Genomic DNA, 25764 nt, shown 5'->3' with positions numbered 1-25764 from the left:
GTACTTGTACTTTTTAGAGGAAAAGTACACTTCTAAGCAGTTCTAAGAACTACTCTTCCCCCAAAATATTTTTTTCCGTTTGCATTCCTACTGGCCAAGTGGCCATAGGGACTGGTAGGAGGGGTAAGGGAGTGACGCAAGCACTGCGACGGTCTTTGCCGGTGAGCCGCAGGACACGCTTGTGGAGTTTAACTCCGAAAAGACCGTTAACCACAGGTTCCCGTTAATCTTATGATTGACATGTGTTGTGATATTTAAACAAACGAACCGTCAACAGCGAAATAAAAGCCTCTTATTTACGAGAGCGGTCTGAGAGACCTCCAGCTTACAGCGAGGTGTCTGAGCAGGACTGGCCGAGCGACGAGCTAGCGGCCGGGGCAGACGCCTGCTGGCTGTCGCCTCACTTCATGGAGGTTCTCAACTCCGAAAACTTTGAAGCAAATTGTCAATTCGGCATCAATTTTCGTAAGACTGCCTATATTCGAAATCTAAACAGTTAATTTCTCGCCTAAAACGTTGTCAGAAGTGAATTTAATGATGAATAAGATGGTTAAAAATGTCCCGTTGTTGCTCTGTCTGCAAGTTTCCGAGTTGGCACTGGGCGTGACTTATAAGTTAGACCAATCAAGTACACCTAGGAAAAGGGAAAAGACCTTGCTCTGAAGTAGGAGCTAAAAAAGTACGCTACTGATGCCAGAGGAACTTAAAAATCCCCAAAGTTTTCCTGTCGGAACACGATGAAAAAAGTGTTCTAGGAACGTTTAGTTCTAAGAACTGGAAAGCCCCTATTGTGGTGGTTAGATGGCTGTGTTATAATAACAAAAGGTCAGTACCTTTGGCCACTTGGCCAGTGCGAATGCAAATGGAAAAACCGGTTTTGGGGGAGAGTAGTTAGTAGAACTGTTTAGAAGTGGACTTTTCCTATAACTACGTTCCTGTAACTACTTGGTCAGAAAGAGGCTATGCATTCACATTTTCTATAACTGTAACGGCTCCAGTTAGTCTCACCACAGTGTCCATTAAGTAGCTGTTTTGGAACTTCCTAAGCTGATGGAGACACTCCGCTGTCACGGAATTGTAGATGTCGAAATGTCCATTTCTCTGAGCGCTTTAAAGGCTTCTCGTCTGTTGGTGTATTGGCGTAAAAGTTAAGTCCGTTCGAAAGCAGTAATTGACAAAACAATCTGATCACAAAGTATAATTTAATAAAATAGCTCCTACGTGTTTGCCTTGAAGAGACACTGAATGTGTGGCCCAATGATACTTTCGGTGAAAAGAAATTACCACTTCAGATGTCCGACAAAGTCAAGCAATTCTTTTAGCTCTCAGTAAGACAAATCATTTTGTTAACACAAACCATTTGTTTTATGTACATGTTCATATTATTATTATTTATTTATATATATATATATATATATATATATATATATATATATATATATATATATATATATAAATATAAATATAAATAAATAAAGCATCAGCCCATAATGGTATTCTCGTATATCTACATACAGTCCCAAGGCCAGGTAGTGCTCGTTTTTCCCATTTCTAGCTCAGTTGACTGTAGCTGGAGATGACTTGCTCAAGAGATGTAAAGCTGTCTAGAAAGTCCTCCTCTGAGATCCCAAATTTAACATACTGATGGATGTAGGCCCTGTAAAAAAAGAAAACAAAAATGGGAAAGAAAAATGACAGACATTTAATCCGGAAACAAAACAACCGAGTACTGGTTTCCAAGTAAACTTCACTTTGTCAGCCTCAGGGATTAACGTTAAAACAAAATTGTGTTTGGACCCAGCTTTTCCTAAAAGTGATATTTAAGCATTTCTCTGAGTTATGGGGCTGACTCACCTAGAAGCAAACATATTCCAGGCTTTTCCCACCATGTTATCCAGAGGTCTGAGCAGAGCCTGACTGTTACTGACAAGCGTAGCACATTTTTCATACTTATTAAAAGGCACTGGGGATTTCCACAAGTTGAAAGCTTCTTCTGATGAGAGCCAGGAGGTGTGCAGGGCAGGGTCCTCAAAGCCATCTGTGGACAGTACATCATTCACATATCTTGTTCTGCACTCTGAAGAGTTAAAATATTGAAAACTCAAAGCTGTTGATTCTATAAGACATTTTCTGTTTTTACATGCATCACACCAGCTTGTACTCATTTATGTCTTTCCAAAATATCATCATCTTCATGACTTTTGTGGATTTCTCAGGTGAATAAAAAAAATATATATATATATATTTCAACCAGTTCTCTGACCTGTCTCTGCGCTGTAGACCTCTTTCCCTCTCAGTATGAGCAGATTGGCCAGAGAGGTGTTAAAGCTGGGTCCTGTGAAACTCCTGGCCCGCTCAGAGCCGGCCGGTGGGCACACCTGCCAGTCTATACCTGACACAGGATGGACAACAAGGATCCTCAGAAGTGTTTTATAATTTCAATTGTAACTGATCACACGTACTTTCAAGCCATACAATAGCTTAATAAACTAAGCTAAAATGCCAGATTTGGACAGAACTTGCCCTCCTCCATCTTGGTGTTGGAGATGAGCATCTGTCGTAGGTGTTTGAGCAGGCTTGGCCAGCTGAAGGTGCTGTAGGCCATGGAGGAACTAGGCATCTGAGGGATCGTGCACACACTAAGCAGCTTGTACTCTGGGTGGCACGTGAGGCCGCTCACCAAGTCACCTGAGAGATGTTAAAGAAAATAACCATTAGGGTTAAGACATGCCGGTTTATGAGGACGGCACAGAGTACATGCAATGCAAAGATTGAATGTATGAAGGATTGACCTGATGATATTGGCAGTTTTACTGACTCAGACATACTTTATTGATCCCCAAGGGGAATTGTTCAACTGGTGTGACTGAATCAGTGGCAAAGGGATTAGAATAACAATAATGAGGACATTTGTTTTGAGTTAGATTTTCCATTTCAAGAATTTACCAAGTTTCCCAACTTAACTTGTTTAGACTACACCTCTCCTTAACCAATTACAGGAAATCCATTCCCTGTGGGAAACTGGCCATGTGTGTTTGTGTTTGTGTGCGTCTTGGGTTCTCTCACCCAGAGGATTTCTGCTGTAGACTCCGTGGGAGTCGGCAGTGAGCGCGGGCTGCAGGATGCTGCCCAGCTGGTGAGCGATCACCCCGTTGACATCACCGAAGGAGATGTGTTTGATGTTGAGCAGCTGACTGCAGATCCTGTGCACTGTGTCGTTCTCATGCACCAGGATAGCGTCTGACAGCTGGTAGAGATGAGCCAGCGTCAGCACAGAGTTGTAGTTCTGGACAATCACCTGAAAGGACAGGTGAAGGGAAAACAGATTTAATAGCACATTATTCTGTAGTAATATTAAAGACTAGCCAATTAAGAGCACTCAACAGCCGTCTCCATACCTCCCCAGTCCTGTACGGCCAGGTCAGGTGGTTGAGGATAAAGGACTTGGGGTAGATGTCTCGGAGACACTGAGTAGCATAAGTACCAACCCCGGAACCCGTTCCCCCCGCCACACTCATCATGGCCATGAGTCCAGCCAGTCTGTCACAGCGCTCTACCTCTCGCCTCACCAGCTCCTCCACCACGGCACTGTGGCGAGGCCCGTGGACACAGTACCTAGTGGAGTGATACAAGAAGCTCATTGCCAGCTTTTCCCATTTATTTCTGAAGACAGGATGACTTTTTTTTTTCCTGTATTTGTGTCTGTAAAAAAATACACATGCTAAGTTACATTTGTCATGATGATGATGATGATGATGATGATTCGTCATTAATGATATTAAACTAACATGACCTTGGGCTCTAATTTGCGTTGTTTACAATTTTCTAACAGTTGTCAGACAAAACGATTAATCGACTGATCGAGAAAATTATCTGCAGATTAACACATAATGAGTCATTTATATTTTAAAAGTCAAAACAGACGATGACGTAGTCCTTAAAGTGCCATTGGAATTAAATCTTAAGAGCTACTGATCCATCTGAGCAAACCAACCACTGATATGTTTGAAATCTCAGGAAAAATGCTAGTAAATGGTCCTTGCGTTGGTATTGTTTTGACATGATTACATATATATGCCAATGTTTAGCTTTGCTGAACTGTAGTATTCATACCATTATAACAACAGCAGCGTATTTTAAGAGATTAGGAGCCACTAGTTTTTTTAAATACAGAAAATGTTGGGACAATGTCCTTACCCATTAGCCCAGTTGTTCCCAGAGCCCTGCTTCTGGCTGAAGTGTGAAGACTCTCCATACCGCCACCTGCCAGATTTTGCAGCCCTGCTGATACTCTGGTTGATCACTTTGGGCTCCATGTCAATCAGCACCGCCCTGGCCACAAGGTCTGGTTTTTAGACAGGGAGATATGACAGGTAAACAGACAGGTGTGTAGTACAGACTGGGCCCACAGTTTTTCATCCAGAAAGGGGGACATAGACATACAACAGGTGTGTTATACCTCCATGTGTAGTTTGGTGGAAGAATCGCTCACAGCTGGCTGTGCTGTACACTTTCCTCTGTCCCTCCAGAGCATCGCTGCAGATGATATCAAACAGCTCGTGACCCACCTGGTTACCGCACTGACCAAGCTGAACTGTTACTATGGACATTTTCACCCAGGTGTGAAGAGTGGAGACTTTCCAGGAGGATTGCTAGTCTTCCGATCAGATCAGGGTATGTGAACATCCAGTCGCTGTGAGTGAAACGTCTCATGGTCATGGCAGAGTTCACGGAGCTGTCAGCATCTTGTTGTTTAATAGCGTAGGCGGGTGGCGGTGTCCGTACTGTCAAAGACCCTCTGTCTATCATAGACGGTAAAAGAAAAGCTGTCTATTCTATCTGCCGCCACGAGATGTACGGCGTTTCCGGCCCAAACTGTCAAAACTTCCAAAATAAAACTCCTATTCATATGTGGTAAATGGTTGAGTCCCAAAGAAAAAGGAATAGTGCAGTCAATAATTATTCTGGATCCAGGTCCTTTAGATAGGGGCCAAGAACTGAAAAAAATTATTTTTTGGAGGATTTTAGATTTTCAAAATTATTTAAATTGAACTGTATTGTCGGATTTCTCTAAATGTGTCTTGTATCTAAAAGTTGGTGAAACCTTTATTATTATTGCTATGAATGGATGGAAAGATTTAACTTGTAATGAATATATTGTTGTTTATGACAAAATAAAAGCGAATGCTCAGGTTACCACCCCTTTTGTTGAGTTGTACTGCGCATGCTCAGTGTAGTAGCCGGTTATGGCGGCGGTGTGTGTTTGTCCATGAGGTGGGGGACGCCTGCTATTCTTGCGGTCTGTGACAGAGCGATCCGAGCGAACCGCTGCCATGGCTGGAGTGTTTGACATTGATTTGGACCAGCCGGAGGAAAATATCTCCGACGATGAGAATGAGGAGGTACTTTAATGGAAGATGTTGAACGTAACTGCGAGAGTTGTCACAGCAGAAACTCTTCACGTACAGTAGCAGGCGGTTAGCCTGCCAGCCACCGCAGGCCTGCTCCTGCAGCCGGAGCTCTAGGCCTTCTCAAACTGGGTTAGCAGACGCTAATGCTAGCTCGCCACTATTAGCCTGACAGCGATAATGACAGAGCTGTCACGTTTGTTTTTTTTATTTTACTAGTAGCGATAGCTAGTGATGAACTGCCGACGCTGTCTCGTTTAAAACCCGTCGCTGTCATGTCGGAGTTCTGCAAGCAGAGCCTTACTTGGCCAAAGGTGCTGCAGTGATAAATGTGGCTCGGTGTGCAACAGTTTATTTTGGCAAGACTGTTACAGAGTGAGACTTTATGGACTGAAAGCTGGTATCTGTGTTTCTGTTCACAGTTCACGCACCGAGCCTAAAATGCAGCGGCACAACTAGTACGGATTTGCACTGTACATTTAATTTAAAATAACAATTACATTAAATGATATTAATTAATTATTATTAAATAATGTGTAAATACTGCTTTATGCAACTGTCAAACTAGACTCTTATTACAGCAAAACAATCATCGCCTGCTGTTATATGACGTACAGTCATTGAATATGAGATAGTAATTAGTAATGATCTGCACACATATGTTCATTTTTTTTTATAAAGAAACAACTTTTGTATAATATCTTTCATTATGTGGATGTCCATGTAGCATGGATTGGGCAACTGTTCGATACAGCAGCTCTAGTTTGTCATTGTCACATCACAGCTCCTGTGTTAATGTGAAGTCAAACTTTGTAAGCAGGCAGATATTTTGGCTAAAGCCATTGTACAGTATGATATAATGTAAGTTGGGCTGCAACTAACAATTATTTAATAATTGATGTGATTGTTTTGGTCTGCAAAGTGACAGTAAATTATCAAACTAGAGAAGCTTGAACAAGAAAATGACCATTTGAAAAGCATGATTCTATATTTAATTGCAACCATTATACCGTTTAAAGCTCTTTATTTGTATAGGATAACAAGTATGATAAATGCTTTACTACCATAGTATTTAAACAGACATAAAGCCTTTAAACACAAGAAGGAAAGAATATACAGAAATGTCCTCATGAGGTGAAAATTCCTGCTATTTAAGTTATTAACTTAGATATTTAAGTTCATTTCTGTGTGGGTTTTCAGCAGCGAGCAGTGCTCATGTTTTCTCTCTTCAGTTCCTCATGAAAACAAAAGCGTGTGTTTATGTTGTGTTTCCTACTTTTCCATCCAGGTTCAAATCAGTGATATCATGGACCAGTGCAGTGGTTTTGAGTTGTAAGTATTCAATATATCCTTCTGCTATTTATTTATTTATTTATATATATTTTTTGCAATGGAATCAGTAATGCATTGTATGTTTCTCTGCAGCAACATGGACGACTGTGAGAAGATTGAGATATCGGAGGACAACGTCAATCAGGGGACAGAGAACATCAGACCGGAGTGCTTTGAGTTGCTGCGGGTGCTGGGGAAAGGCGGTTATGGAAAGGTATTTATGGCACCCAAGTAGCAGCAAGCCTTGGGAAAGTACACACAACATGCACACACTCCTACAAATGCACCCCTTTGGATTATTTTCTCTCTATAATGTGAAGATCTGAGTTATATTGACTCGTAATTCTTTCAAGTCTTGATTTGATTATCTAAAACATGTTAATCATTTCCCCTTCTGTGCAGGTTTTTCAAGTCCGAAAAGTTGTTGGAGCTGCATCGGGCAAAATATTTGCCATGAAAGTCTTAAAAAAGGTATTTTTTTTTATGCTTAAATCACTTCAATTAGAGCAATGTACAGCTGCTCTGTTTGTATCCTATGAACATAATTGCTTGCTCGTCTTGTTCTTACAAATAAACATTTTGGTGCTTCTATCCTCTGTCTTCGAAGCCAGTGGTGGGGTAAGACTTCAATGCTAGTTGGTAGAGTGCCATCTGTGCTGCGCTGCTGCAGCAGCCTTGGCACTTACCACACTCTGCCACAGCCCATTAGCTTCAGCTTGATATTCACACAGCTTCTGCTTGATTGGCTAAAATGACCCCAGTGGCACGTTGAAGACCTGCCATTTTTCCACCGGTGGTTTCAATCGTTCAGCTACAAAGTGGCAGGCAGCTTTGATGAAGGCCAGTAGTTTTGGGGCAGAGCCCAGGGCCCGTATTTATGAAGCATCTCAGAGTAAGAAAGCAGTCCTGACTTGCCCACAATTCTGTGAAACATATGCAGTCCTGCATTTAGGCTTTTCCAGGTTTCAGGAGAGCTGCAGAACTACCCAAACCTGTTGGACAGTGACCGGACAAATATGCAACATATGCTTCAGCAGCTGTACAAATAAACAATGTATAACATTTGATTTAAGGCAAGGCAGCTTTATTTGTAATAGCACATTTCAGCAACAGGGCAATTCAAAGTGCTTTATATAAAAACGATTAAAAGAAAAGAAATTAAAAACAGATAAAATACGAGAATAAAAGTTACAGTATAAGAAATTAAACATTAAAGAGCAGTTAAAAACGGTTAAACATATAAAAGCAGATAAAATAGGAGATTTTAGGCTGCTAGTATGGAACAATGTATAAGTCGTTGCTCTATACACGTAATCCAAGAGCAATCCTTGCCGTTCCCAGAATGGGCCGGTCCCACCGGTCTTACTTTTTAATTCTCTTTATAAGCTTATATAGATTGTCATACAGTTTCTACAATGCAACTTCAGTATAAGAAAAGAAAAATTATTGAAAGAAAGGCAACATCAAAAAGATAGGTCTTCAGCCTTGATGTAAAAGAACTGAGAGTTGCAGCAGACCTGCAGTTTAGAATAACATAACATTTTTCAAAGATTGGAGTAAAATTCTGAATTTATCCAAGATAATCCCGACCTAGAAAAACATGAAATGTTATTGCAATTTACACTCAATTAAAAACAAGAAAATATAGCTACATCAGCGATGATGTAGGACTTACCACAGCTATGTCTATTATTCCACCTTGAAATGTAATTCTACACCAACATGTAAAATGTGTGTAATTTTCATGTTCAGATAAGTCATTTTGTGAGCGAAACTAGCTTATAGTAATACAAGTGACATAATGCTGAATACTGCAATTCATTTTCCTGCTTCACACTAATTCAGCGTGTTTTGATAGTGCTGATTGCACATTGAAACCACTGAGAAAAAAAACTAAAAGTAATTGTTAATCAATGAATAATTAATTCATAGTGGTCATATACCAATCATCATTCACTCTTAAATGAGAACTTTGATTAATTACTGCTGTGTATGTGTAGGAAGGCTCATAAATAAATCCCACTCTGAGGTTGAACCACAGTGATCCTCAGATGCTTGATGAACACGGGCCCAGGTTAAACAATGAAAGTAGTAGCCCATGGCATATTAGTGGCCCATGGCATATTAGAGCAGCTAGTGGATGACAGTTAGTTTTGACAGTTTGTTGTTGTCCAGTAAAGTGAACAAAAGCCCAGTTTGCGAGTGAGAAGGGGCTTAAAATTCATAATACAATGCATGATTCATAATCGGTCTCAACAAAAAGTGAAATGTCAAGAAAGTCAACAAGCATGTTATCATAGAGCTTGTCACAGCCTCAGTCTGCCTGTTGAAGCTTCATCTGTTGTCGGAGTTCTGACACTCAAAGCTGAGACAACATTGCTGCTGACAGGCAGCTCTTTGGCTTTCTGACAGAAGTGGTTAGCAAACATAAACAGCACCAGTAGGTGAAGAGTGCGGAGAGCTGGAGGAAAAAGAAGGCACTCTACATATAAACCACAATAGTGCCCAGTCTATTGACCTCATTATTCTCCATAGACTTATTAAAGCGTGGTTTTCATTGTAAAGCTTTTGTGTTGCATTTCTTTGAGCAAGTAATAATTAAGGACTGTCATTGTAGCCTGTTGACAGGACAACTTTGTTGTTAGGAGCATTTCACATCTGAGTGGATCAACACCTGTCCAGTGTTTCACCTCTCTATCTTTCTCTTGACTAATGTTGATACACTTCTTGGGGGTGGGGACACCAGGCTATGATTGTACGCAATGCCAAGGACACGGCCCATACCAAGGCAGAGAGGAACATCCTAGAGGAGGTGAAGCATCCCTTCATTGTTGATCTCATCTACGCCTTCCAGACAGGAGGGAAGCTGTATCTCATCCTGGAATACCTGAGTGGTCAGTACGATAAATGCAGGGATGTATGTGTGCTGTATGTGTGACCGCCATGTTAACAGCATAACAATGTGTTCACCTTTGCAGGAGGAGAACTGTTCATGCAACTGGAGAGGGAGGGCATCTTCATGGAAGACACAGCCTGGTGAGTGTTTTTACTGTAAATAGGGATGCGCAGACTATCAGTATCATCTGTTATGAAATCTCCACAGAAAATGTATGTACAACTGCTATGTCAGGACACCTCAAACATAGTTTAATTTTATTTATTTTTTAATCAGCATACAAGGTATATGAATCTACAGTTAACTATAGCAACCATTGTTAACCCCTCACAATGGGTTAAACTGACAACAAACATATGGTTTATTGATATCATATGCATATCAGACTTTGGATTTTTTTTTATTTAGAAATGAAGCACTATTTATTGACATGAAGTTTATTGTGTTCAGTAAAATGTTTTCTTTGTTGTTTTTTTTTTCTTTCTCTAGTTTCTACCTGGCAGAGATCTCCATGGCTCTGGGCCACCTGCACCAGAAGGGCATCATCTACAGAGATCTAAAGCCTGAGAACATAATGCTCAACAACCAAGGTGTGTGTGTGACATTAGTTCCTGCATGATTTGTCCCAAAAAAAACAAAGGTCTTTGTATTTGACCTTAAAACATAACCATCCATATGCACAACAAATATCATGACACATAAATAAAAATGTTTGTTTTCCTTCCAGGCCATGTAAAGTTGACAGACTTTGGACTGTGTAAAGAGTCAATTCACGATGGCACAGTCACCCACACTTTCTGCGGTACCATCGAATACATGCAAGTTGTGCTCTCTCATTTTCCTCCTCACTCCTTCAATCACACTGGTGCTATCCCTTTGTTACACTTGCATAACAAAACGTGCAATTGCTCTCCTTCTTTAATGCTTACTGTTGACTCATTAACGTTAATGAGAAATATTCCCTCGCATTGTTGCAGGGCCCCAGAGATCTTGATGAGAAGCGGACACAACAGAGCAGTGGACTGGTGGAGTCTGGGCGCTCTGATGTACGACATGCTCACAGGAGCGGTCAGTTAAACCCTTTTTCAACATTAAAAAAAAAGCTTTCTACTTCACTCTTATTAGTGCACTTTTATAAAATAGGAATCAGGATTTGGTAATGTTTGAATAACCTCTTCTCTTTTCTCACTGCAGCCACCATTCACTGGTGAAAACCGAAAAAAGACCATTGACAAGATCCTGAAGTGTAAGCTCAGCCTCCCACCCTACCTCACACAAGAAGCAAGAGATCTCCTGAAACGGGTATCTCCTGTTTGTTTAAAGCGTATACTCTGTGTGTTTATCCAAAATAAGTGTGGAGTTGTTGTGTAAGTATTGCTTTGACATTTGTATGCTGGTTGTACAGTTGCTGAAGAGAAACGCCTCGTCACGGCTGGGAGCAGGAGCAGGAGATGCCACAGAGGTGCAGGTGAGAATAAATAGTATTAACGGATATTTTCATCAGTGCTGCTAAAATAACCGGGGGATACTACTGCGTAACATAGAGGGGCTAATTGATTTTAGCGTAGCTTGGTTCCTGAAGCACGACTTTGCAAACCCAGAGACCCTAATATGCACATACTGAAAGAGTCCTTGTCCCAGAAACCCTCTAAGGACATACTGGTACTAACACACTCATACATGGTTGCATGAATGGCAGTTTGTTTCCCAGACTTAGAAGCTATGTTTAATGGCCCTCTGTTTGTATTTGATATTCCATAGGCTCATCCCTTCTTTAGACAAATCAACTGGGAGGATTTGCTGGCTCGGAAAGTGGAGCCTCCCTTCAAACCTTTCCTGGTGAGTATCAGAGGAGCAGACCGCAAGGCGTTCTGAATTAGTTACTACAGTACGACTTGTAGTGTGAGAGTGGGACATTTGAGAATGTTAATGAAATTCGGTCTTTGTGAATTCACAACTGTTACTTGAGTAGCTTAAGTTTTTTTTTTTTTGATCGAGATTCTGGCTACATGCTCAAAATAAACCAACTGAACAAGTTTTGGTAATTGAACCCAGCTCTTCTCTTGTTTCAGACCCAAGCGTTGTTAGTTGACACATCTGCTCATGTTGCCGCACCTGTGTTTGTCTTCCCTTCTATCTGAGCAGCAGTCCGCTGAAGACGTGAGTCAGTTCGACTCGAAGTTCACCAGTCAGACACCAGTCGACAGCCCTGATGACTCAACCCTCAGTGAGAGTGCCAATCAGGCCTTCCTGGTAACTTCTCTAACTACATTTCCCCATTTTATTGTTTGTTTTGTTATCTCTTGATCACAAAAGAGACTCTAAACAGCATTTTGCCCATAATTAGTTAATTGCCCATAGTTAATTGCTTATGCATTAATATTAGTTTGTATTGTCTTTAGTGCTGTCAAACGATTAAAATATTTAATCGCGATTAATCACATTGTCATAGTTAACTCGCAATTAATCATACATTATCTGTTCTAAATGTCCCTAGATTTTTTTGTCCAATTATTTTTTTTCTCATTTTAATGCTTATCAACATGGAAAAGTGGATCGGCTTGCTTTGTGCTTTTGTCGCCTGGCGGGCGGAGAATTGGCATCAGCTGTGTGCTTGGCCATCAAGTGGTATTTCAGACTGGACGTGCTGCGATGATAGCTCAGTTCACAATGACAAAAAACACACAGATCACTTTAGTCTTGTCAGTGGAACCATTTGGCAACTTTTTAAAAGTAAACTTTCCATTCAGAATCTTATTGGCATCCATTTCGGCGTCTCGTGCTCGCCATCCACTCAAAACATAACGTTAGCCTACTATTCTCTGGCCGGCTCGCAAGCCCAACAGGCACCTGTTGTTTTGTTTCCGGTCTAGCTAGATCTGGTGTGGTGTTGTAGTTTTTCTAACGTTACTAGTTGTTGCAACAGCATGTGGAAAAAAAAAAAAACTACAAAGTTTGCTAGGCCAAAAAGAATGTTAATCTCGCGATAAAAAAATAGACGCCGTTAAAATGGGTTTGCGTTTATAACGCGTTTAACTGACAGCACTAATTGCCGTATATTCAATTTAAAAGATTGTTGCAGTATAAATAACAAGAAACCAAATCAGTCCGGTGGAGCCTGGACATTTAAAGTCACTGCATTGCTGACTCACACTGCTGCTTCTGACCGAGTAATAAATAATGTCTTCCTGCCGCTCGGATGTGACTGTGCACCAACTATCTGCTGCGTCTTGGTTTATGTAGGGTTTCACATACGTCGCTCCGTCAGTCCTGGAAAACATCAAAGAAAAGTTCTCATTTGAGCCAAAAATCCGCTCACCTCGACGGATCATGGGCAGCCCAAGAACACCTCTCAGGTATGTGTCTGCAGCAGAGTTAGCTAATGAGCTATTTTTCATCCATCGTCTGTAGGCAGGTTATTACAAATTGCCTAATATTATTAATACTACAGTACAACCAAATGATACAATAAAAGAAATAAATATGGTTGACATCCTTGACTGGTAAACCCCATATTCCCACAGTGGGTCTAATGGGTGTAATTCCTGACATTTCTCATTTAGAGGCCTGGCCTGACTTTTTTGCATTCAATTTTTGTTATGCATTTAAACATTTTCCAGTTTCCTTCCCAATTATACATAAAGATAGGTGGGTATAAAGATCTAGTTTAAAAAAAAATAAACATCTGTCCATTTCCGTTCTCTCCTTTTAGCCCAGTAAAGTTCTCAGGGTCGGACTGCTGGGCCCGGAGCCCCCTTCTCCCCGGTGGAGGACCAAGTGTCCTCCAGTCTCCTCAGGACCAGGCCATGGAGCTGTCCACCCCAGAGCAGATGGACGTCACAACCAGCTCTGAAGCCTCGGCCCCTCTTCCCATCCGTCAGCCTGCCGGGGTCAACCTGGCTCAGATGAAGCAGCAAACCTATCCCGTCGTGGCCAAGCGGCCCGAGCATTTACGTATGAACCTATGACCCAACGGGCCTCGTTAGGAGAGTTTATTTCTTGATTTTTTTTTTTTTTTTTTTTTTTTTTTTAAGAAACAAAGCAAAAAGATATGGATGCTAGAGACAATTAAAATCCAAAATTGCACATCTGCACACTCCATATACTGTTACAACCTGGAGTTTGTGCGTGGGTCTGGGTGTCCAGCTTGCTGCAGGTATTTGCTACCGACGACATCACCGCCTCACCACTTCTCCTCCGAAACCTTTAGGTCTCATGACCTGTGTCTTCTGACCCTCCTTTTCTGAACTGGACTAGTAGGACTGGAAACCCTTTGAGGAGCCACAGCTTTTTGTGCGACCTGGAAATCAAAGGTGATAATGAATCACACAGTATGCAAGCTACTTACTCTAAAATACAGTCTGCTGTACAAGATGACGTCCAAAGTGCTTTGTGCTATTTGAATGAATGCCAGTGAGAAAATCGCTTCCATTGGGAGATTTTGACAGTTCTTAGATACAAAATGCTTCCTGGCTCTGAATGAAATGATATTAATTAGGTTTATTATTGAAAACGATCAAAGGAATGATCATTGTGAGCAGTGGACAAGTAGAGGTTCTGGTATTGATGAATATAGCTTTGTCTTACAATGTTTTAAAAAATGGATGCATTAACTGCTATACATCAATGATGAATCAGAGCCTAAATTAAACAAGAACAAAAAAAACATGTTGACTTTTTACATTCTTTCAGCATTGGTGTAAAAATGACTGACTGGTTGATTTGATGAGGGAACCATATTTCAATTGTCTGCTCTTCAGGCATACTACACTGTGGGATGTATCACTGTATTAGTTGACACATCACTATACATAATTCTGCTTGATCACCATAACTACATCAAAATGTCAAACTGATTTAGGTGCTGCTTTGTGCGACCCCCACTCCGGCCACCCAGGAGACACTGGGCCTCGGTGGTGACGGGACGTCACACCCCTGAAGTCAACTCCTACTGGAGACTGTGGCCCCAGTTGATCTGGACACTGTCTGCAGTTGTGGGGTTTAATGCTCCAAAAATCGGGGCAACATTTACAGCCTCTTGCATCAGCGTTCACTTGTTTAGGAGGGACATTTTAGAAGTCCCAAAAAGCAAGGAAAATAATAAAATGTAAAAAAAAATGCAGTGTCTTTTGTGTATGCCGATAATCATCTATATTCAACGTTTCAGATAAAACATCTAGAGACCTTCAAGTGCATTTGTTTTTAAATTTTTTTTAATTTCAAATCTCTATGAATGTTAAAGTTGTCTGCTGCTAGCATATTTTTCACGATACGGTCACCCTGTGCTATCCTTTTCCTTTATGATTGAGGATTTGGATTCGAACAAAAATTGTGCAAAGTTAAAAAACAAAAAAAAACATTCAAAACAAATTCCAATTAAAAGGATTATGAGGTAACACTGTGAGATCAATTAAAACAATGAACTTTCTGCTGCTGAAATAACAGTAGTTTACCACCACCTAAAAGCCAATTTAGCAGAGTAAAGTCAAAAACCCTGATTTAAAATATAAAAACAAATGCATATATACCTGAAATCAACAGTCACATGGTCTAATGTTTGTCAAAGAAAATCAAAACAAACATGGTGACATATTAATCGCAAAAGGGTTCTCAGGAAAACGCGTCATATTACAGTGATATACTGGTACAAATACAAATGAAAGGCCCAATAAACATCAAAGCAAAGTCATGTAGTCTAAAGTGAACTAAACCGATTCATTAATGTGCAGTATAAAAGGAACTGTGCATTTCTGACAACTGTTACCATGGTAATCTAAAAATGTTTGACCTTTTACATATGGTTCACAAAGTTGGTATAAGACATCAGAAACTATTACTACTAAATGCAAAATGAGTTAAAAATTAAGCTTTTATCCTTACATGAACCCTGATTGTGTATTTCAACATTTGACAGCAATTGGACTTTCAATGCTGGCTTCAGAGAAAATACTGTAACATTCAGTTCTATGTACAATATACTATGTACTGAAACAAAACAAACAGGACATCTGCTTATCAAATGTCTCACTGAGGCTGGGATCTTAATTGTTTTTACTTACATACTTTTTAGGCTGGTGTTAATGTCCCACTCAGTTGGGATCTACGGAGAGATTCTTGATCTACACTGCAAAACTTGACTTCATAGATGTTAAAATGTCTTATTAGGACTCCTGTAATACATTGTTGCATTAATAGTTAGTATACAGCATAATGCATCAATAAAACTGGAAAATGCTGCAAGACCTACTAGGGCCTGATAAAAAAAAAAAAAAATGTGCATATTATATTTTGAATTAGTTTTCTTCTTGCAACTTAAAAACACCTTAGCAAAAAACAATTTAATAACATTTATAACCAAGAGGTTTAAACAGTTTAAAGCTGCGCCGACCGCTTCTACAAAAAAACATATTTTGGACATCTCAGTTCATTTAACCATTGATATTGGTAATAATAAAATGATTCATTAGGGATGTGTGCTCAGCATCATATTCTAGAGTATGTTAAAAAAATAAAAAAATAACTGAAGTAGTCATGTTTTGTGTAATCTACCAAACTACAGTATTACAGAAAACAGTGTTACATAATGGATGTTCATCAATTTAACAACCTCATCTTCAGATGACACCAACATTCCCTGCCTTGATAATTTAACTCAAACAATGTTGGCTTTAAAGACTTTGAAACACTAAACAAGGCACAAATCACCTCAGAGGAAAAATATCTAATTAAATAATAATAATAATAATAATAAAAATATTGGTTCAGATTTGAGTCAAACGGCAATGAAAGATAGTCTTCACACTGGGTTTAATTTACTTAGATTAACCAGCATCAGGACACTTCAGATAGTTTGGAGGAGTGCATTTGTATTGTTTTCCCTGTCTTTTCCCTTTAGTATCCTTTTAATATAGATTAAATGGTGACTGGCCGGGAAGGTAAACAAGAGTCTGAAGTGCAGAGTTTACTAATGTTACTTTACAAGATTTCTTTTATGTGGATGGGATCAAGTTATTTTATTTCACATTTGGGGCAAAAAGGCACAGAACAACTTCAATTGTACTTGTACACAGTAAACTCAATAAACTGTCTATCCAAGCAGGTAAGAACAAACTCAGAAAATTATTTGAAAATACTCTTTGTCCCAGCGATCGTTTGGTTAGGCTGTTCTGAGCAGCAGGATGGTTTAAAAAAAAAAAGCTAGTCTGACCCGTTTGTTGTTTTACTATTCACGGCACTGTTACAGTTAGCACGAGTAACAATGAGAAGGATGTTTCCCTCCAAAGAGACAACGGCATCTTTCAGCAGATGTACAGTATGTACTTTAAGGTGACAGGGGTGAGAAAGTGTAAGAGTTTTCTGAACGCAGCAGCTAGAGCAGGACCGGAGGGACTAAATCAGACAGATGAGAATGGAATAAAAGGGTGTCCACCATTCAGCAGTTTTCGGAGCGCAGTATGTGGAGGTGCAAGAAAATAAGAGTCAGTGGTACTGATGATACGGTCATCACTGATTAGCTCTGCACCTCCATGCAGCGGGGCTCTGTTCCTGCAGCCGCCTCATCTTCTTCCCTAACCACACCCACCAGGCTAAACCAATCACAACACACACCACTGACTCCACGTAGTAGCCGTCCAATGTAGTCACACAAACGCCGCCCTCTTTAACGCACAGCTGGAGATGGGAACAGGGACAAAGGAATCAATTTACCAAGTTTAGGTAATTACTTACACAACTCTGTATATTCCCCCCTCCTCCCCCCCTCGCCCCTGCTTACTTACCCCGGCCTCGTCTGGGGAGCCACAGCTCTGCCTGACAGCCCCCTGACACTCCTTTGAGGTCAGGGGATCCACCATCCACAGAGCCACAGTGGAGGGCCAGTTTCCACCGAGGTTAGTGACTGTGTTCAGCAGGGTCATGTAGGTCCCGCCGATGAGGGGGTCACTCACTTTGGCATGGAAGGCCATGCAGGCCACGTACATACTGTACAACGCCACCTGCAGTAGCAACATGGGAAATATTTGTTAAAGCTGATCAATTGTCGCACTTCCCATGATATTAAAAGACTTCATTCGTATCACATCAATACAATCAACTACATCTTTTTTAAGGTGGGTTTCATATCCTATTGAAAGACAAATTAACAGAGATGAAAATGTAACCTCCCTCACTCAAATATGCCAGAAAAAATTAAAAAAAATAAAGAGAGAGAGAGAGAGAGAGAGAGAGAGAGAGAGATTAAATATTTTCCCATCCCTGATATTTTAGATTTTCTTTCTGTAGCACAGTGACATCTGGGGGCAGAGACAGGAAATGAGACATGGTATAGCTGAGGCATTAGTTTTGCAGGTACAGTATTTGGTCATAAACCAAAGTACCAGACAAATTTGAATTTTAGAATCTCAATCAATCATAGTCATTTGAGCTCATTTCAGTTTCTATTACCCATTCTAAGCGCAGACTTGGACAAACTGTGTAGTAGCAGTCTGTCACTGTCTGCACGTTGCTGAGATCCTGTCACCTGGAAAACTATGATAAGGGCTGGGCAAAAGGCAGTAAAGTGGAGAAAAATAACATATTAAAGAACGTAACATAAATACAAACCTGATGCAATGCGTAGCTAAGCAGCACAATTGCATAGTAGTAAACAGGGAAGCCTCCTTCTTCTTTCACACTGGGGGTCCACCACACCAGCAGAGCATACAGCAGTCCTATTAGCAACCTGCAAGCACAAAACAGCAACACGGTTGGCTTTTGGTTTATTGAATGTGTGTATGCATGGGTTTGTGTGCCTGCGTGAATGTGTTACAACCTAAAAGGGAAGGCCTTGTAGAAGACATCCAGAGGTCTGGGCCCTGCTGTGTATTTACTGATGATCACAGGTAGTAGGATCTGCAGAGGCACCATGGGCACTGCCAGCAATGCCAGCTGCTCCTTGGGAACTCCAGCCTCCACCAGCTTCAGACCTGTCACTGCATCTGCTGCAGAGAAGCCAATCTGAAACACAAAGAGAAGACACGTGAGAAACCTTTTATTCAGAGCAAACGTGCAAAGCAACACCTTTAAAGTTATAGTTCAAGGGTAAACCAAATAGTTATCAAGTTGTGGTCAAGTACTTTAGCAGTGAGAAGCAGGGCACAAAAGGTGAAGACTGTGGGCATCTTGATGATAGAGAACAGCAGCTTGTAGGTTTCCATGACACCCTCTGTCTCCTCATGGACTTTCCTCTTTCCTTTGCCCTGCTCATTTTCCCTTTTAATGATGGCTACCAAAGTCGTGGACACCAGGAACACCACTCCCCAAAAAAACAAGAAGTCTGCAGCAGAAGAACAGAAAACGTTACAAAATATACTTTATTCAACCCAAATTCCTGCTCTGTTGTAAATTGTCACACAAATGACTATTTTTCCGGTTAATCTCCAATATTTCAGAGATAGGTCATACCTGACAAGGTGACGATGCCTGTGTCCTTGGGCACTACTCTGAGGTATTTGTTACAGAAGTCTGCAGACTCTAGAGCCAGAAAGAGTACATTCCCCAGGAAGTATCCAGCTGTCTGGCCCACAGAGTTGCATGTAGAAGCATATCCCACATTCTCTCTGGATAACATAGTCAGGGCCCAACCGTCCACAGCTATGTCCTTTGAGGCAGAAAAGGTACAGCCATTGGAGGACAGGAGATAAAATATCTATTTGAATGGATTTGTTGTCCTGAATGTCTTACAGTGTTAATGATTACCTACCTGTGTGGCTGCCAGGAACTCAAGCATAAAAAAGACTGCAGTAAGTGTTACCACCTTCGGTCCTCCCTCACTCTGCAGCAGTGAATCGACCGTCCCAGAAAGGTAGAGCATGAAGAGGCCCAGCAGGAACTGCGTGGGCACCAGCCATGACTTTCTGCACAATCAGGTGGGAGGTGAGATGGCATAGAAATGATTAGAAAAAAGATACACAGTGTTGGGGGAAAAAAGGGGCAGCAACAATTATCCACACAGATTTAAAAAAAAAAAAATCAACATTATCAGTATACACGTGCCCTTCTTACCTTCTACCAAACCTGCTAAAGTAGAGAGCGTCCACCAGAGGCGCCCAGAGAAGCTTGAGACTAAATGGCCAGAAGACAAAGCTGAAGAAGGCTTGGTCTTTGTAGCTGACGCTCTTACTCTGTAAGATCAGAGGGATGCTACCAGCCAGTCCCAGAGGAATCCCTTGCAGCACGTACAGGAACAGAAGAAGCGACACGTTCCCCAACTCGCCATGGATCCCAGGCCGGACTCTGTGCCTCCTGTCCTCAGAGTCTGACCCTCTGATAAGACCCTCTGCTTCCTCTTCTACTTCTGGTTCAGAGGAGCTCTTCTCTTCTTTGTCCATGTACCTCATGTTTTCAGGTGGGTTGGTGGCACCCGCCATCTTCCTCTGCCGCCCGTTCTTGTGTGTCATCAAATCTGAGAGCTCCATGTTGGAGCAGTGGGCATCAAACCTTTTGTGCCCTCAGCAAATCTGCATGCAAAGATGAGAGAGAAGTACTGAAACAGCTTAACTGATTGCTAATTACTAACTGCAAGTCTCAGAAGCTACCAATGTTTTTTTTTTTTTGGAAAGCACAGCCATAATGGCAACGATACAGAAAGTTACGGACAGACGAGACAGTTCACAACAACAATAAAGATACAATAGGCTACAAAAATGGAACACAGTGTGCTACAATACAATTGATTAGACAGGTTTGTGTAATGCTAGCAAACAACCAACTGGATGAGTGGAAACACATTCAGTGAACTATAAGCAGTGAAACATTGACTACACTACACTTTTTTTACACCTTTATTTATCCAGGTAAGTCGATCAAGAACAATTTCTCATTTGCAAAGACGAACTGTCACATTTACACAGTTACACATTCATACCACACTTTGAAGCTGTGGTGGAGAGGAGGTCACTGAACAAACTGTTATCTATCATGGATAACCCCAACCACCCTCTCCACCCCACACTGGTCCAACAGAGGAGCACCTTCTCTAAGAGGCTCCGACATCTTCGATGTCGCACGGACCACGACAGGAAATCATTCCTACCACAGGCAATTAAACTTTTTAACACTTCATCGCTGAGTGTGAGATAAGACTCATATACATCACAACTGCACTGAAAGCACCTTGCACAATAGGTTTATCTGCATCCTAGCATTACTAGTGAAACAGTTGTACATTTTTACTTCCCAACAAGTTGGCTATATCTATTAAAACAGTTTCCAAATTGTATACATTTTAAATATTGCTAGTGTAGTATTCTATTATTATTTAATGTATATTGTTTCCTATTATTTAATGTATACTCTGTATGTGTGCTGTGTGTCTGATATTTTGCTGCTGCAACACCGTCATTTTTTGGAATCAATAAAAAAAATCTATCTAGCTACCCGCCCAGATTTTATCCTGCCGGTCTGGGGAATTGAACCGGCGACCTCCGGGTCCCAAGCTCGCTTCTTTAACCTTTAGGTCACCACTGCCCTAAACTTGATCAAAAACAGTTGGCAAATTGGCCAAGTGAGTTTCTGACTTAATGCTGACTAGCAGACTCATATAATATCAACAGTGCATGTACTGTATACTGCATATGACAGGAGAAAGAGTACAAGCGACACCTGTGCAAATTAATTAAACAGTTGTGGCAATCAGTCATTATTGGGTTGAAAGGTGAAGGCGCCACTTCCAGGGGCTCACAAAAAAGATCAAAGATTGTGCTGAATTAAAAATGAGGGCCCAGAATTTATAGAGCTTTGTAGTTCATGCTGTAGGTTATGGTACAAGGGAAAGAGACAACCTGACTGTCCAGTGTGTCCACACTCACTGCTTGGCTCGCAATCAGTCTCTGACAGAATATGAGTAGATTTACGAAGGACATGCGTGAGATGAAAAAGTTAAATCACACAAGCAGTAGCTAGATGATTCATGCATACCTGGTGATGATGACTGCATGCCAAACAAGAAAAACGGAACTCAAACAGCTGAATTACAGAGGAAATCAACGGGAAGTCGATTTTATTCTATGTTAATTTAATCGCAAATTGATGGCATCTTAATGAAGGTAAGAAACACAAGAAAATTACTACCGTTTGACTTAAAACAGGTTACATCTGTGAACATCAACACGGAAGAACAAGGAAGTGCGGCGTGTGCGACGTCTAAATGTGTCCGGCACCTACAGCTGACGTGTCAAAGCCCAACTGAAAGGAGTTCCGCTTCAGTGCAAATACACAGTGTTTCATACGGGGAAAATAATATAAATTCAATCTCAAGTGCATTTTTAAGCCAAAATCATAAAATTCGAGCCTGAAATTAATTTCAAATTGTCCTCACAACAATAGTGGACTGCTAAGACTTGGCACGCAAGCGCGCTCCTGCTCCTGATATGCACAGATGGGTCATTGGAGAATTGGAGAATTTTGAAAAATGTGCCCTTTATTTTACCATTTTTTATTATGTATTTAATAAAAACAGGTAATATACCATTAAATAATTTGATTCGTCCAGCTCAGGTATCAAAGTAAAAAAAATAATTTCGAAAAATTAGCGAAATGTGAGGAAAGTGAACTAGCTAAATAATCAAAATCAGCTATATCAGCTATAACATTGTATCTGAATTTTTACATCTGGCACCCCATAGTAATACATGAATAACATTAAATTTATGCTAAATTATAATCAAAATTATATTAATTATTTAGCTGAACTATTGATAATAGATGTCCCTTATGAGTGGATTGAAGGAGTTCAACCCTGTTACTCTAATTATGGTAACAGGGTTGCAAATTAATGCTAATGTTAGCTTTTTCTCAGCTCTTACTGTCATATTTAGGACAAACTAACTTATGTAAAAAAGAAGAAAACCTTTAAATTAATTTGTCTTATTCTGATAATAAGTGTAACAGGGTTGCATTGGTTAGAGTGACACATTCAATCAAGGCTAAAAGTTGTATAATAATATGAAAAATCAAAAACAGAACACACCTTTGTTCTACCCACTCTGGCGGCAAACTGCTTAGTGATGTCATTTCCTGCAATCGTGTCACTCACTGTTTTTTTCTTCTTCCATCCATCCAGGCCACATTAACCAGCTCCGACTGGGGGATCCCGAGGCGTTCCCAGGCCAGGTTAGAGATATAATCCCTCCACCTAGTCCTGGGTCTCCCCCGAGGCCTCCTCCCAGCTGGACGTGCCTGGAACACCTCCCTAGGGAGGCGCCCAGGGGGCATCCTTACCAGATGCCCGAACCACCTCAACTAGCTCCTTTCGACGCAAAGGAGCAGCGGCTCTACTCCGAGCTCCTCACAGATAACTGAGCTTCTCACCCTATCTCTAAGGGAGACGCCAGCTACCCTCCTGAGGAAACCCATTTCGGCCGCTTGTACCCTGGATCTTGTTCTTTCGGTCATGACCCAGCCTTCATGACCATAGGTGAGGGTAGGAACAAAAAACTGACCGGTAGATTGAGAGCTTTGCCTTCTGGCTCAGCTCTCTTTTTAGTCTAGCGGTGCGATAAATTGAATGTAATACCGCACCTGCTGTGCCGATTCTCCGACCAATCTCCCGCTCCATTGTCCCCTCACTCGCGAACAAGAACCCCAAGGTACTTGAACTCCTTCACTTGGGGTAAGGACTCATTCCCTACCTGGAGAAGGTACTCCATCGGTTTCCTGCTGAGAACCATGGCCTCCGATTTAGAGGTGCTGATCCTCATCCCAGCCGCTTCACACTCGGCTGCGAACCGATCCAGTGAGTGCTGAAGGTCACAGGCCGATGATGCCATCAGGACCACATCATCTGCAAAAAAGCAGCGATGAGATCCCCAGCCCACCGAACTGCAACCCCTCTCCACCCGACTACGCCTCGATATCCTGTCCATAAATACTACAAACAGGATTGGTGACAAAGCGCAGCCCTGGCGGAGGCCAACTCTCACCTGAAAGCGAGTCCGACTTACTGCCGAGAACCCGGACACAGCTCTCGCTTTGGTCGTACAGAGATTGGATGGCCCTGAGAAGGGACCCTCCCTCACCCCGTACTCCCGCAGCACCTCCCACAGTATCTCCCGGGGCACCCGGTCATACGCCTTCTCCAGATCCACAAAACACATGTAGACTGGTTGGGCATACTCCCAGGCTCCCTCCAGGATCCTTGCGAGTAAAGATCTGGTCCGTTGTTCCACGACCAGGGACGGAATCCGCATTGTTCCTCTTCAACCTGAGATTCGACTATCGACCCGAACCCTCCTTTCCAGCACCTTGGAGTAGACTTTACCGGGAGGCTGAGAAGTGTGATACCCCTGTAATTGGCACACACCCTCTGGTCCCCCTTTTTAAAAGGGGAACCACCACCCCGGTCTGCCACTCCTTAGGCACCGTCCCCAGACTTCCACGCAATGTTGAAGAGGCGTGTCAACCAAGACAACCCCTCCACACCCAGAGCTTTAAGCATTTCTGGACGGATCTCATCAATTCCTGGGGCTTTGCCACTGTGGAGTTGTTTAACTACCTCAGCAACCTCCACCAGGGAAATTGATGCCAATCCCCCCTCATCCTCCAGCTCTGCCTCTACCATAGAGGGCGTATTAGTCGGATTTAGGAGTTCCTCAAAGTGCTCCTTCCACCGCCCTATTACCTCCTCAGTTGAGGTCAACAGCGTCCCATCCTTACTGTACACAGCTTGGATGGTTCTCCTTCCCCCTCCTGAGGTGGCGAACGGTTTTCCAGAAGTACCTTGGTGCCGACCGAAAGTCCTTCTCCATGTCTTCTCCGAACTTCTCCCACACACGCTGCTTTGCCTCTTTCACGGCAGAGGCTGCAGCCCTTCGAGCCCTTCGGGTGCCTTGCAACTGCCTCCGGAGTCGTCTGGGATAACATATCCCGGAAAGACTCCTTCTTCAGTCGGACGGCTTCCCTGACCACCGGTGTCCACCACGGTGTTCGTGGGTTACCGCCCCTTGAGGCACCTAAGACCCTAAGACCACAGCTCCTCACCGCAGCTTCAGCAATGGAAACTTTGAACATTGTCCACTCGGGTTCAATGCCCCCAGCCTCCACAGGGATGCACGAAAAGCTCCGCCGGAGGTGTGATTTGAAAGTCTGTCGGACAGGGGCCTCCTCCAGACGTTCCCAATTTACCCACACTACCCGTTTGGGCTTACCAGGTCTGTCCAGAGTCTTCCCCCACCCCTTGACCCAACTCACCACCAGATGGTGATCGGTTGACAGCTCCGCCCCTCTCTTCACCCGAGTGTCCAAAACATATGGCCTTAGATCAGATGAAACGATTATAAAATCGATCATTGACCTTTGGCCTAGGGTGCTCTGGTACCAAGTACACTTATGAGCATCCCTATGTTCGAACATGGTGTTCGTTATAGACAATCCATGACTAGCACAGAAGTCCAACAACAAACAACCACTCTGGTTTAGATCAGGGAGGCCGTTCCTCCCAATCACGCCTCTCCATGTGTCTCCATCATTACCCACGTGCGCGTTGAAGTCCCCCAGCAGCACTATGGAGTCCCCGACTGGAGCCCCATGCAGGACTCCACTCAAGGTCTCCAAGAAGGCCGAATACTCTGAATTCTTGTTTGGTGCATATGCACAAACAACAGTCAGAGTTTTCCCCCCCACAACCCGCAGGCGTAGGGAGGCGAACCTCTCGTCCACCGGGTTAAACTCCAACGTAGCGGCGCTCAGCCGGGGGCTTGTGAGTATCCCCACACCCGCCCGGCGCCTCACACCCTGGGCAACTCCGGAGAAGAAAAGAGTCCAACCCCTATCCAGGAGTATGGTTCCAGAACCAAGACTGTGCGTAGAGGTAAGCCCCACCAGATCTAACCGGTAGCGCTCCACCTCCCGCACAAGTTTCGGCTCTTTCCCCCACAGAGAGGTGACATTCCACGTCCCCAGAGCCAGCCTCTGCTGCCCGGGTCTGGTCCGTCGAGGCTCCTGACCTTCACTGCCACCCATGTGGCAGCGCACCCGACCCCAGCGGTTCCTCCCACAGGTGGTGGGCCCATGGGATGGAGGGATGTCCGCCACGTAGCTTTTTCGGGCTGTGCCCGGCCGGGCTCCGTGGCAAACCCGACCACCAGACGCTCG

At 42.5% G+C, this 25764-nt stretch overlaps 3 protein-coding genes across 7 annotated transcripts; 1 reads left to right on the top strand and 2 right to left on the bottom strand.

Moving 5' to 3' along the window:
- Positions 1 to 1457: 1457 nt before the first annotated feature.
- Positions 1458 to 4610, bottom strand: tubd1 (tubulin, delta 1). The gene is made up of 8 exons (XM_078246508.1): positions 4460 to 4610; positions 4198 to 4345; positions 3399 to 3615; positions 3067 to 3298; positions 2524 to 2688; positions 2264 to 2392; positions 1855 to 2038; positions 1458 to 1657 (listed from the first exon to the last, which is right to left on the bottom strand). Exons 1-8 carry the CDS (start codon positions 4608 to 4610, stop codon positions 1552 to 1554), a joined length of 1332 nt encoding a protein of 443 aa, XP_078102634.1. The 3' UTR covers positions 1458 to 1551.
- On the top strand, positions 4586 to 14652 carry rps6kb1b (ribosomal protein S6 kinase b, polypeptide 1b). Of its 2 annotated transcripts, none has more exons than XM_078246507.1 (15): positions 4586 to 4674; positions 6697 to 6740; positions 6834 to 6954; positions 7143 to 7211; positions 9487 to 9634; positions 9719 to 9776; positions 10126 to 10226; positions 10364 to 10454; positions 10614 to 10704; positions 10831 to 10938; positions 11042 to 11104; positions 11398 to 11475; positions 11782 to 11889; positions 12880 to 12992; positions 13349 to 14652. In XM_078246507.1, exons 2-15 carry the CDS (start codon positions 6715 to 6717, stop codon positions 13602 to 13604), a joined length of 1431 nt encoding a protein of 476 aa, XP_078102633.1. In that variant the 5' UTR covers positions 4586 to 4674; positions 6697 to 6714; the 3' UTR covers positions 13605 to 14652. The 2 variants fall into 2 exon arrangements, with proteins under 2 accessions (XP_078102633.1, XP_078102632.1); XM_078246506.1 differs by lacking the exon at positions 4586 to 4674 and adding an exon at positions 5222 to 5402.
- Positions 14653 to 16426: 1774 nt separating this feature from the next.
- Positions 16427 to 21833, bottom strand: slc33a1 (solute carrier family 33 member 1). 4 transcript variants are annotated; one of them, XM_078246502.1, is made up of 10 exons: positions 21592 to 21833; positions 21056 to 21147; positions 19678 to 20132; positions 19376 to 19529; positions 19078 to 19273; positions 18750 to 18949; positions 18446 to 18630; positions 18238 to 18355; positions 17415 to 17630; positions 16427 to 17307 (listed from the first exon to the last, which is right to left on the bottom strand). In XM_078246502.1, exons 3-10 carry the CDS (start codon positions 20088 to 20090, stop codon positions 17140 to 17142), a joined length of 1650 nt encoding a protein of 549 aa, XP_078102628.1. In that variant the 5' UTR covers positions 20091 to 20132; positions 21056 to 21147; positions 21592 to 21833; the 3' UTR covers positions 16427 to 17139. The 4 variants fall into 4 exon arrangements, with proteins under 4 accessions (XP_078102628.1, XP_078102629.1, XP_078102627.1 ...); XM_078246503.1 differs by having other exon boundaries at positions 21745 to 21762; XM_078246501.1 differs by lacking the exon at positions 21056 to 21147.
- Positions 21834 to 25764: the final 3931 nt, after the last annotated feature.

Source organism: Sander vitreus, chromosome 3 (assembly GCF_031162955.1).
Source record: "Sander vitreus isolate 19-12246 chromosome 3, sanVit1, whole genome shotgun sequence".
Classification (NCBI taxonomy): domain Eukaryota; kingdom Metazoa; phylum Chordata; class Actinopteri; order Perciformes; family Percidae; genus Sander; species Sander vitreus.
The sequence above is the reverse complement of the archived record's forward strand: the minus strand, read 5'-3'. Positions and strand labels throughout refer to the sequence as shown.